Source organism: Peromyscus californicus, unplaced genomic scaffold (genome assembly GCF_007827085.1).
Source record: "Peromyscus californicus insignis strain IS unplaced genomic scaffold, ASM782708v3 Scaffold_5__1_contigs__length_169319896, whole genome shotgun sequence".
In the NCBI taxonomy this organism is placed as follows: domain Eukaryota; kingdom Metazoa; phylum Chordata; class Mammalia; order Rodentia; family Cricetidae; genus Peromyscus; species Peromyscus californicus.
Window position 1 is genome coordinate 124,183,183 of NW_026294573.1, and position 13,068 is coordinate 124,196,250.

Consider the following 13,068-nt stretch of genomic DNA (forward strand, 5'->3'; position numbering starts at 1 on the left):
CGCCAGAAATCAATAGAAGTTAACAAGTCCTCCAAATAGTCTCCGTCTCTTTGTTTAATCTCCTTTACAATAAAGACGAGGGGAGAGAATTAAGAATCTTTGAAGTAGACCAAGACTCAAAGGAATCAGCCAAGTAGACTTAAAGTAGTCACTTATTTCCCAAAACTGGTTTGTCGGCGAACAATAAAAGGAAGTAAAATTTATGGAGAAATTATACAGTGGATTTGTCACTTAAAATATCGTAACTGTCTCAGGGACAATACCCCATGCTGAGGATTAATGGTCCCGCCGGACCTTTGATTCACCAGCGCCTTTTCTTCGCCCTTGACAAATTGGATTTTTAGGAATGGGAAGGTCGCCTGGACCATTGTGTGCTAGCCATTCAGAGGCCTCGATTATGCAGGGGGCTGAGGGAACCACTCCATGTGACCCTCTCGGGTGGGACTCTGCAGCTGCTTCACAGCGCAACTCTCTCACCAAACTCCGCGCCCTTGCGCTCGCAGTGCCAAAAGGCGCCCGCCCGGATTGAAAAGGCGCAGTGCATGCCCGCCCGCGTCACTCCGCGGGCAGAAGACGCACGTCGGGGTGCGGCTCCTTCATCGCATGAGGCTGCTCCTGGTTCTGTCACTCGCTCCTCGCGGAGGACCACGAGAGCCCCAGCGCCTGCCTGGCGGCAGTGGCAACAATGCAAGGAACTTCCCGCACTCCGGCCACCAGCGTGAATGCTGACTGCTGCATCCCGGCTGGCTTGCGCCTGGGGCCCGTGCCTGGCACCTTCAAGCTGGGCAAGTACCTGTCAGATCGCAGGGAACCAGGGCCCAAGAAAAAGGTACTGGGCCATTCTGGATCTCCGTCCCTTGCCTTTAGCCTCTCATTGCTCCGATCCAGGAAAGGGATGGAGAGGAAAAGCGGAGAAAAGGGACACCTGCTAATTCTGCAGAGTAGAATTATCCGATTATCCTTAGAATGTCTCATAATTGAGCTGGACGTGGGGTGGGCTGAAGGGAGGGCAGAGCTGAACGGGAAAGGACTCTAGTTCTGTAAGCCAGGGTCTGTAGGTATTGGGGTGGGGTGGGGCTGTGGGAAATGATAATTTCCCCAGCGCTCTGGGGTGTCCTCAGCAAGGTGATGAAGGTTCTTAATTCCCACCTCTTTGGCACCTTGCTTCTCTCCTCTCGGCAAACGTACCCTTTCCCTAGAGGCATCGGATGGGAAGGACTTTCCCCCTGTTCTGTTTACTAGTTTAAGGTTTAATTTTTGTTTTAAACAAGTTAATCCCATTTCGCTGAGGAGATAGTTCTTGTGAGGGCCTTAGTTCTTGGAATATACCAAGCCCCCATTTGCTTGTAGGTTTGGGTAGGAAATGGAGAGAGGATGAGCCAGGTGGTGATTAATTTTGATGCTAGTTGAGAGGTAGTGGAGCCCCACCCTCTAGGGGACACCCAGTTGGGAACCTTGCAGCTGGCTCTCGGAGTCCGACGACATCCCAGCCGAGAGGTGTCAGAGACAACTCTCCAACCCCCCCCCCCCCCCAACACACACATATACACACAGTGTCTTCATTCTTGACTAGAGGGGGAATTTAAAGGCGCTTGCCCGCAGAGGGTAGGGGATGCCTTCGAAGTCAAAGACAGGCAGGCAGCAACCGGGGAAATTAAGTCAAAAGCTTGTTTAAAAAGGAAAGACCTTGGCTTTAGCAACCGCCTAGAGCTTTCGTGTACGTATCTTCCGTGTCCGAAGAGCAGGACCTGCACCTTCCCCTTGGTGCTAGAAAGCTTCTCGCCTCTCATTCCTGTCTACACCCGGTTTTGTAGCTAACCACGCCTCTCTCTTTAAACGCAATTTAATTGCGTTTAAATGGCCTGCTAGCTGCAGGCAAAATTTCTCTGGGCTGGCTTTGTTCTGAGCATTTCACCACGGAGTTCACTTGCACCTACTAGCGAGCGAGCAGTACTAGAGAATTAGGAGGCTGAGAAACAGGGTAGGAATACTGCCCCAGGCTTCAGGACCGGCTTGAACTTGGAACCACTTTTATCGGGGAGTCAAGGATCCCAGAACCCGCACGTGGGGGAGAGGTGGGGAGTGTTTTGCAACCGGATGCATCCGGGAGCTCTGAGAGGATGCCTTTTCCAGCTCGTGTTTCCAAGGTGTGTGTGTGTGTGTGTGTGTGTGTGTGTGTGTGTGTGTGTGTGTGTGTGTGTGTGTGGTGCTGTCTACCACCCAGCCTCCCTTATTTTCTCCATCCTCTAAACTGGGGCCCTAAGGAATTATTCTCCCAGCAGCTCATAGAGGTTGGGTCAAAGAGAACACAACCATTTTTCTGAGTTGGGTGGGGTGGAGGAGAATCTTTCCTCTGGGTTGTGAGCCTGGCTGTGGCATGTAGGGGAATGACCACTGCTTGTATTGCAGGTGCGCATGGTGAGAGGGGAGCTGGTGGACGAGTCAGGGGGCTCCCCTCTGGAGTGGATAGGGTTAATCCGGGCAGCCAGGAACCCCCAGGAACAGACCCTGGAAGCTATTGCAGACTTACCAGGAGGACAGGTACTGTCAGTGCCCCTTATCCTTGTCAATTTCAATTCTATGTACTAATGGTCCCTAAAGCAGCCAGGCATTTTGTAAGCAAATAACTTTGAAAGGCAAGAGTTCTCTAAACGTGCCAATGACCCTATAAGGAAGATACCTTTGTTTTGCCATTTAAAGGGTGAAGGATGAGATTCAAAGCTATCTAGTAGCTTCCTCCAGGGTCATAATGTCAGCATTTGAACCCTTATTCTCAAGCACCAGGAAATAACAATGAACATTGTTGTTGTTGTTGTTATTATTATTATTATTATTATTATTATTATTATTATTATTATTATCATTGCATCCTAGATCTTCTATCGAGCATTGCGAGACGTCCAGCCCGGGGAAGAGCTGACTGTATGGTATTCTAACTCCTTGGCTCAGTGGTTTGACATCCCTACAACTGCAACTCCAACTCATGATGAGAAAGGTACTGCCTCTGAGAAGGTCTCCCCAGCAGTGAGGGTGAGCAAGAGTCGAGTCCAGCTCTTCTCCTGGGTAGTGGGAGGTGATCCCGGACCTGAAGAACCTTTCTGTTCAGCTCTATGGAAACTGAACTCATGCCCTACACTGGCAGAGAGGGAACTGCTGCCTTAAAACCATTAGCAAATGGTAACAAAAGTGGTCCAAGTGACAGAGGAATACTCCTTATGAAATTCACGGTTTATTTCTTTCCCATTGCATGTGCCCGAATGACAAGTATTTACGTAACGAAGAACCAATAAGGGAGACTTAATGTGCGACAATTACATCTTGAGTTCCAGACACCAAAGCTTAAACCTAGACTACATTTTAAAAGGTGCACGGGTGCTCTTTCTCTGTTAGTTTTTCAGGAGAGCAATGTATTTGACGGCATTTTAGAAGCATTATGGTACTTATAGCTGGTCCCTTGGCAGGTACTAAACTCTTTCCTTAAATTAGTATTTATTCATTTCCCCCTACTAAGTCTATTTAAATTGAGTCTGGGATGCATCCCAGCTTCTCCTCAGATTTATTTGATTCCTTCCAAGCCTAGAGCCAATTCATGCAAATTCAGGGGCAGCAAACTAAAGAGGAACACATTTCAAGCCCTCCACACAGCACTGAGGGACATTTCCTGTGGGAAGCAGGCTGGGAGGTGCTAAAACAGTTAATGTCTTGAGACTCTCTTCTCATCCTTCATAAGGCTTCCCCTGGCCTTCTCCGTTGGCCCCCCCCCCAATTAGCTTGTTCTAGCTTGTTCATAATTTCTCCCAAGAAGCTATTTATTTATAGACAGAAAAAAAAAGTGTTCCAAAATATTTTAACACATTCGCCTCCGGAAACTGCAGCCCGCTGCATCCATTTAGAAACAGGTAAATATAGATGAAAGTGTGATAATTAGCAAACACTTCATGAGCTGGACAGGTTATTTAGAGAAATGAATCATTTCTTGTCACCCTGCAACAAATTGTGCCAGCCACTTCTACGCAGAACGTTTTTCATTAGGGACAACCAAACAGAGAAAAGTTACTTGTTTAACTAGTGTATTTTACTTCAGCCAACTGGTTTTTATAAATGCCACATGGCAACTGATAATAAAAAGAAATCCACCATTTTGCTGTTGGGGAAGGTTATAGCCTAGTTTGAACCTGACATTTCTAGATTGGGCATGTCTGAAGTCTTTAAAGATACATGAGGGGAGGGGTAAAGTCATTTATGAAGAGTGTTTGACTCACTTGGCAAGAGTTGAATCTTAGGGTCTGCAGAACCTGTTGATGAAGATAAGCTGGAAAAGTTATGTGTGGAATAACACACACACACACACACACACACACACACACACACACACACACACATTTGCCTTAAGTTTTGGGAAGAGGGAGAAATAAGTAGGGATAACATCTCTTTTTATGATACTGGCAAACTTCAGTTAGTTTCAGTTTCATAGAAAGATTGAGTGACTGCCCCTTCATTTTAAGAACAGTGTACTCGGCTTAGCACTGCTGGAGTCATTCTGGAACAGGCTGAAAACTCTGGAGAGCTGCTGCAAAGGGGCGTCTGAACTGCAGACACTCCAAGAAAATCAAGGGGGCACCTTCCTCTTTTCCCAAGAGTTGTTTTACATAGATGCTTTACACAGGCAGCGGGATATTGAGATGCTCTTGTGTAAGTCTCTGATAAACAACTGGAATAGAGTATTATAAACATATCCTCCGCCCCCCCCCCATTCCTCCCAGCTCTCATTTGACCTCTACTGGAAATAAACTGCTCTCCTTCTTTTAGACCGGCTCACCATATAGCTCTGGCTGGCCTGGAACTCACTATGTAGGCCAAGCTGGCCTCCAGCTCACCAAGTTCTGCCTGCTTCTGCTTTCCAAGTGCAGGGATTAAAGGCATGTGCCACCATGACAAGCTCCGTTAGTGATGTTTTAAAAGTGGGAGCTGAGAATGTAACTTTTCTAGGAAATCTTAAGAGACCTACAGTGTACTTTGGGATTTCCTTGTGGCCCAATCAACTTCTTTCTCACGGACATCTTTAGTATTGTCAATCAATCACTTAAAAAACCATTTGCATTTGTATGCACAGCAGGACATAGAAACTAGTTCCTAGCCCCTGATTAGGAGCTACCTCACACACCTGTCTCAGGATTCTGTTCAAAGACCCTAGCAAGTTAAGACAGTAAGAGTCACAAAGAATTGACACCACACAAGTACACCACTCATGGTAGAGAACTCTGTATTTTAAAAGCAGAGTACCTTTCTCAGTTTTCTATGTTTATTAAATGAAATATATCTCGCCCAAGTACTTTTCTAAGCTTGTGTCTGCACACCTATCTAGGAGTTAATTAACTGCCAGGTAGAACTGATAAGACAATGCTACACCATCCTTCTCAGAATATAATCCACCCATCATAGAATATCAGGAAGTAGGACTTTTTTCTTCAATCCGATCCGATGAAGTTAAAAAAGGAAATAAGGATGCAAATAGTTTTGAAGAATAGCAAATCACAATCCTTATGCGGGGATTCATTTGGCCACACTCCAGGAAAACCTCAGGCAAGTGTTTAAGTCTGGGAGGGGGTAGAAAGGGCGGAGAGCCGACACAAAAGACATTGTTATATGAAAAGGAATGATTACATATGGCCCATACATACAGGATATTGTCTCGCCTGGTAATGAGGCGCTCACGACTATTAGATTGGCCTTTGTTCAGTTTATCCAAACTCCTTGACATACGCCACCTATTCTGAAAACGCCAACAGATGGGCGCAGGCACAGCACAGTCTCAACACTTGATTTAAGGCAACAGCTGCTCTCTGCTCTTCCCGGTCAGCCTTCCTGAGCCCTGCTCTTCCAAAGGAGATTTACTGGGGGGGGGCTTGGAGGAAGTCTTCATTGGAAAGGCCCAGGTCACCTATTTTGCTGTTTGAGTAGGCCTTTGAGGATGGAGGTGACAAGGGTTGGCCATTTACAAGCTTTGGGAGGGGCTTGATAGGGTTACCGAACTTTATCTCTCAGCCCTAAGACACCCACCCCCTCCCGCTTCTGCCACACCGCGGGTCAAAATCTGCGCTTTGCCTGGTGCGCTGGCGCTTTCCTTCGGGCTCCTTGGCTTCTCACCGGATTACTCTCCCACTCTCTCTTGCCCAGGGGAGGAGCGCTACATCTGCTGGTACTGCTGGAGGACGTTTAGATACCCTAACAGTCTCAAGGCACACCTGCGTTTCCACTGCGTGCTCAGCGGCGGCGGGGGCCGCGCCTTCCTGCATCAGGAGCACGCGGCCAGGCCAGGCCCAGCGGCAGAAGGCTTTGGCCTCCCTCCGAAACCCATTGCTCCAGATTTGACCGCGCCCGTCCCGCCAGGCGCTCTACGGCCCCAAGCACAGGCCACTCAACTCGCCCAGGCCTGCGGGGCGCGGGAGAGCATCAAGCGCGAGGTTTCCTTGGCGCCCCCGGCCACCTCAGCGTCCCCGGGCAAGTGGGGGACTCCCAGGAAGGGCAAGGAGCCGCCAGATCGCGCCCTGGATGCCAGCGGGGCGACCCGCGCACACAGTCACTTCCTGGGCATCGTGGGCAGCTCCCCAGCGGCCGGCAGCGGCCTGGCATTCTACCCCGGCGTGCGCTCGGCTTTCAAACCCGCTGGCCTGACCCGGGCAGCCGCGCAAGGCGACCCCTACCGGGAAGAGGGCGGCGGCAAGGGACCCGGCCTGGCATTAGGCCGGCTGCTGGGTGGGGGCCGGGCCGGGGGGCGCCCCAGCAGTGGGGAGAGCCCGGCTGGCCACCACCATCACCACCACCACGCTCACCACCACCACCATCACCCCAAGTGCCTGCTCGCGGGGGAGCCGCCGCCACCCGGCTTGGCGTGTCCCGGGGCCCTGCGCGCCTTCCCCCTGCTCGCGGGCCACACGGAGGAGGTGTCGGCCTTCAAGCACGTGGAGCGCGCCCCACCCGCCGCTGGGGCGCTGCCCGCCGCGCGCTACGCAGCTCTCCCAGCACCCGGGCTCCCCCTGGAGCGGTGCGCGCTGCCGCCCCTCGACGCCGCCGGAGGGCTCAAAGGCTACTCCAGCGGCGAGTGCAGCCCGCTGCCCGCCGTCATGCCAGCCTTCACGGTGTACAGCGGAGACCTGCTCTACGGTCCCCCTGCCGCCTATTACCCGCTCAAGCTGCACTTGGGCGGGCTGCTCAAATACCCGGAGTCCATCTCCTATTTGAGCGGGCCCGCGGCGGCGGCGGCGGCGGCGGCGGCCGCGGCGATCAGCCCGGCCGAGCTGGGCTCCCTGGCCAGCATCGACCGCGAGATCGCCATGCACACGCAGCAGCTGTCCGAGATGGCGGCCGGGAAGGGTCGTGCCCGCCTGGACTCGGGGACGCTGCCTCCGGCCGTAGTGGCGGCAGCAGGCAGCGGCGGCGGGGGCGCAGCAGGCAAGCCCAAGACGGGCCACTTGTGCCTCTACTGCGGCAAGCTGTACTCGCGCAAGTATGGGCTCAAGATCCACATGCGGACGCACACCGGCTACAAGCCGCTCAAGTGCAAAGTGTGCTTGCGGCCCTTCGGGGACCCCAGCAATCTCAACAAGCACATCCGACTGCACGCGGAGGGCAACACGCCCTATCGCTGCGAGTTCTGCGGCAAGGTGCTGGTGCGCCGCCGGGACCTGGAGCGTCACGTCAAGTCCCGCCACCCCGGCCAGAGCCTGATCGCCAAGGCGGGCGACGGCCCGGGCGCGGAGCCAGGCTATGCCCTGGAGCCTGGGGATCCCAAGAGCGAGGACAGTGATGTGGACGTCTGCTTCACGGACGACCAGAGCGACCCTGAGGCTGGGGGCCGAGGCGAGCGCGACTCCTAACGCTTCCGAGGAAGGGGAAGGGGCGTGGACAGGGTAGAGTGAGGTGGTGACAAGACTTGGTTGATACCGTGGTTATTCTGAGGAGGGTGTCGGATTTGGAACAGTGAGCCGCTCCAGTTCCGGAGTGGAACAACGTTTAAGGATGGGTTGAACGACAGCCCACAGGGCGTGGGTCTCCACAGTTCAGGCCTCTAGACTCTGGCATAGACCCTCTCTCTGCAGGCGTTCTGGTCTTGGGGTTCAGGATCACATCAATATAAGCATCTCAGTGCCCTCAAAGGGGATGATTTTTAGCTGCCACGCGTTTTAAAAACGTTCTTTTCTGTGGAGGAAGTCGTGCCTTTTGAAAAGATGTTTCGCGTGAATTTTATGTTAGCATTTCACTGCCTAGGCAAAACAGTAGATGTGACACCCACATACTTGTTTCCGTTTTTTATCCGTTCTCCTGTCACAGACCACTCCTTGCCACTTTGAGTATACTGTGGTAGTGGATGTACAAGTTGGTCAAATTGCAACTATTTATGAGAGAATAATGATAAATGTAAAATAACGCATGAATCTAAAAGCACGCAATATATAAATTAAAAAAATCCTATTTGGTGTATGTTGTTTTATAATGAATGATGTACAGTGGATACAGTACTTTCGCTCTTGTTTCCATTTTGTGCAATCTTTAAGAATAATAAAGATACAAATGAGAGTTCGATTACTTGACAACTTCAGAGAACCCTATAAAGAAGTAGTTTAATTTGAAAACAATCTTTGAGGAGACCTCACAACAAGATAAGTCACAGGAGATTTATAATATTCACAGAATTAATGTTAATCAGGGTTGTACAGAGAGCAGGCAAAACCCATTGGTTTCTAAAATCACTGTTAATCATGCTAAGTGTTTTTATGGTCACTTGAAGGACCTTCAAGGAAAAGGAAGCAAGACCAAAAAAAAAAAAAATCCTTTACATATATTTTCTTGTCACAAAGAATCATGGAACTAGAATTGGTATTTCCTATTGTTTACCATTTTGACAGAAATGGTCCATTTTACCTTGGGGAGATAAGAGGAAATTTGCTCCAAGCCTTTCACGAGTCATGCATTTTGGTATTAATTCCACAAACACTAGAGGAAGACCTGTTTTGTTGGAGATGCTTAAATCTCCCTCCCCTTTGTACTTCTTCCAACAACTTTGTGCTGTCAGTTTGGGCCCCATTTTACAGAAGAGGAAATGTAATTTGCTCACACTGTACAGACAATAATTAGAACAGCAAAATTGTTAGCAGTGACATATTTGCTATTTTTAAAAAGTGATGTTAGATATGCATTCTAGGAAGATTTTTATCCCCCTCTCCGTTTAGAAGTAGAGAATTAGGCCCTTAGTTAAGAGCAGGTACACGGAGGGCCCAGGTCTGCAGCAGTTTTCTCAGAGGTTAACTTAATGAATTTGGTAGGTCTCTAGACTCTCTGGATAGGGTTCTGATGGCCACATTCACCCAGTCTTGTCCTTTGAATCCTGAATCAGGAATCCTTTGCAAGTTCCCACTGATGTCTCCTGATTGGAAACACTGGTCATTAGGTGATTGTCAGGAACTTTTTTTTTTTTTTTTTTTCACATCACAGCCAAGGACATTTGATTTCTGTTAATGATGATCTTCAAAAAGATTCCTTCTAGCCGGGCAGTGGTGGCGCATGCCTGTAATCCCAGCACTCGGGAGGCAGAGCCAGGCGGATCTCTGGGAGTTCGAGGCCAGCCTGGGCTACCAAGTGAGTTCCAGGAAAGGCGCAAAGCTACACAGAGAAACCCTGTCTCGAAAAACCAAAAAAAAAAAAAAAAAAAAAAAAAAGATTCCTTCCTTCTAGCCAAGAGGTGGTGGCGCACACCTTTAATTCCAGCACTCGGGAGGCAGAGCCAGGCAGATCTCTGTGAGTTTGTAGCCAGCCTGGTCTACAGAACAAGATCCAGGACAGGCACCACAAACTACATAGAGAAACCCTGTCTCAAACAAAACAAAACAAAACAAAAGATTCCTTCTATGAGGAGATGTGAAGATGTGTGCCAGGAATTACAGACTTTCAGTGTTAGGCAGTTAGAGATTGTCTTGTTGTGTAGGAGAAAGCATAAAGAAGGGTGGGGAGATGGAGACAGAAATACACACAAAGATACACACACACACATACAGGCACGGAGAGAGACAGAGACAGAGAGAGACAGAGACAGAGATAGGCAGAGAGACAGAGAGGCATATTGTGGACATAATGGTAAACATACATTTGTTGAGGAACCATCCTGGGCCAGATTCCTAGGCTTCTTACATTTCTTTCCTCTCCATGAAGGAGGTTCAGGGATGGTCTTGAGACCCACGATTGGAACCTAAGCATTTGCTTGCTAAACTTAGGTTCCGTAATTCATTTTTTTTGCCACCTGCTTAGTTATCATGTTTTTGTTCTTTGTAGTCTTGTCCTTTGTAACAATTGTCACTTGAAAGCAGACACATCCTTGGATAGAAGGTTGAGAAGATTTTTTTTTTTTTAAACTAGGTTGAAATTCTTTTTTTTAAGATTTATTTATTTATTTATTATGGATACAGCATTCTGCCTACATGCATGTATGACTGCAGGCCAGAAGAGGGTACCAGATCTCATTACGGATGGTTGTGAGCCACCATGTGGTTGCTGGGAATTGAACTCAGGACCTCTGGAAGAGCAACCAGTGCTCTTAACCGCTGAGCCATCTCTCCAGTCCGAGAAGATTTTTTTTTCTTCTGAAATCAGATCTTGTAAGTCCCTGAGGGAAAATTAGAAATCCAGATTTGAAACATGGAGAACATTCTATTAGCTATAAAAGTATAGCCTGCACTTAACTTCCTAGATCAACACTAATTAACTTTTTTTTTTGTGGAAAAATAGTCAATAAACAAACAAGTTAAGAATTATTTGGTTAAATGAAATACGTGGAGAATTGATAACGATTTAATAAAACAAAACTTCAGCCACCCTCTTCTCTCCTATTAGAATAGATTGGAACACTATAAAAATAAAAATCAAACATAGATTTACAAAGCTCTGAATTGCTGCTTATTCGTAATTCTCTGAAGGTTGACTAAGACAATCCCACTATTCGTTCATGCATGCATCCTAACTCCATAGATGATTAATGCCATTATTTATCTCTACGTCCAAGTCCAATAAGCAAAACACACTCAGCTAAGTGAGACTTTCTCAGCTTTTTTTTTTTTTTTTTTTTTTGAGACAAGGTTTTGCTATGTACCCTAGGCTGGCCTTGAACGCAGGGAATCCTTCTGCCTCAGTCTCCCTAGTGCTGGAATTCCAGGCATGTGTCCCTTTCTCCTTACTCTCTTTTACTCAATAGTTCTTATCTTGGTGACCATAACTCATTCTGAGAGCAATGCTAAAGGTCTTAAATATTTCCTACATTTTCACAGAATATTCTGTACCATGATATGAAATATAAATGAAAAATAGAAGAGAACGATTCAATGCTTTCCCGAAGCGAAAGGCTCCAGACTGTTTAGCTTTAGTTAATTTGGATATTGAAAAGTTTTGCTAACTTAAATACGCCAGATACGTCTGGATTTTGATTTTGCCGCTGGCACTTACTGGTGTCGCATTCTGGGCCAGACCCTCTGTTGCTACTGTTTCTTTATTTGGAACACAGGGTAAAATAAAGCAATAGCGTAGTTTGGAACATTATGAGGTGATGCCAGTAAGTGGCTTAGAATCATGCCTGGTGCACAGAAAACTCTCTACTCTACTCTAGAAAGTTAGCCGCTGCTTTTATTGAAGACTTCACCATAAGGAGAAGAGCGGATGCAAGGTTTTCTAAACACTGACAGCGTGTGCAGGACGCCGACTTTGTTTTTCCAGCTCCGAGTGAAATCACATCAATTTCAGTGAGTAGAGGCTTTCTAAACTTGGAGAAACTTCTTCAGACTTCTTGTTTGGCTTCCATTGTAAGCCCAGAAACCAGTTTCAAATGCTGATGGCGCGGAGAGAAAGCTGTTTTCGTTTCCTCTTACTAATTTTTGAGAAGTTTAGCCGGGCTATGAGGGTTGAGCTTAAACAGAAGCACGGGGAAGAGTGGAGCACGTGCACACTTTAGCCCAGAGGAAAGCCAAGACTCCGGGAAGTGCAGTAGGTCTGGCAGTGGTAAGGAAACTGCGTTTAGAGAGTCTAAGCTCTGAGCAAGAGAATACTTAACGCCTTGGCCCGCCGAGTGGAGCCCAGTGGGCGGTCATTGTTATTATTCCTAGAGCTCCCATTGGCTCAGCCCTTGCAGACAGGGCTGCTATTGGTGGCGAACCAGCAGTGCACTGGAGCCTGGGCCGCAACCGCGGGGCTTCAGGAACCTTACAGTGGCATCAGGCCGAGGGCACCGGGTGCTAGCGGCGCTCAACACGCAACTTCAGCGACTCAGCTCCGCTCTTTAAGTACAGGTGTTTCCGGGTTGGGCAATGGAATGGGAGTTTCACCTCTTTTGAAAGCACAGCGGAGGAGCCTCTGGGGCAAAAGCGTGTGAAAAAACTGTGACTCGCAGCAGGCGAGGTGTTGCAGCCCGGCTCTCATCTCGGTTCCGGGCCCTGCCCGGCTGCGGCGGGGAGCTGAGCACCAGCGCCCTATGCCCTCGCCATCTGCCGCCTCTCTAAAGGGAAGAACGCAGAGGCACCGGCAGGGTCTAGGTCATATGTGACCCTGGGCCACCCAGGTGTGAGAGGCACAGGGAGGACTCAACAGACGGTGCAGCCCAAGTGTTTAGTTCCAGAAGGAGCTCCCGGCTTGCTCGCTAGGAGCTGGGCGACCTTTCTACAAAAGATGAAAGGAGAGCTTCTGTCATGTGCAACTATGGTTTAATTCAAATTAGGGGAAAACGTGCGACAGACTTGTTAATGCCTTTGATTTGGAAACCATCCAAGGGTCCTATAAAAAGGGACCAAGATTGGGTGGATCGCCCTAACCTTTAAAGACATTGATTTCATTTTCAGTACAATATGTTATTTAAACTTAAGCGTCTTGTGTAAATAGATAAAAACCTAAAAGATAAGTTTATTGAAAAATGTGAGTCATGCCATCAAAGGGAGATGTGATTATTTGAGTTAAAGAGATAAAGACAAAGGTTTTTCGTGTAGCGTGAATAAATTTAAATTTAAATTTCGTTTAAAATGAAACATACAAGCTACC

The 13,068-nt window shown here is 48.3% G+C and overlaps 1 protein-coding gene across 1 annotated transcript; it reads left to right on the forward strand.

Moving 5' to 3' along the window:
* The first annotated feature begins 542 nt into the window (after positions 1-542).
* On the forward strand, positions 543-7,877 carry Prdm13 (PR/SET domain 13). Its single transcript, XM_052716040.1, is given in 5 exon segments — positions 543-603; positions 606-829; positions 2,410-2,541; positions 2,875-2,995; positions 6,178-7,877. Coding segments are annotated over 5 exon segments (2,238 nt in total).
* The last annotated feature ends 5,191 nt before the right edge of the window (positions 7,878-13,068 follow it).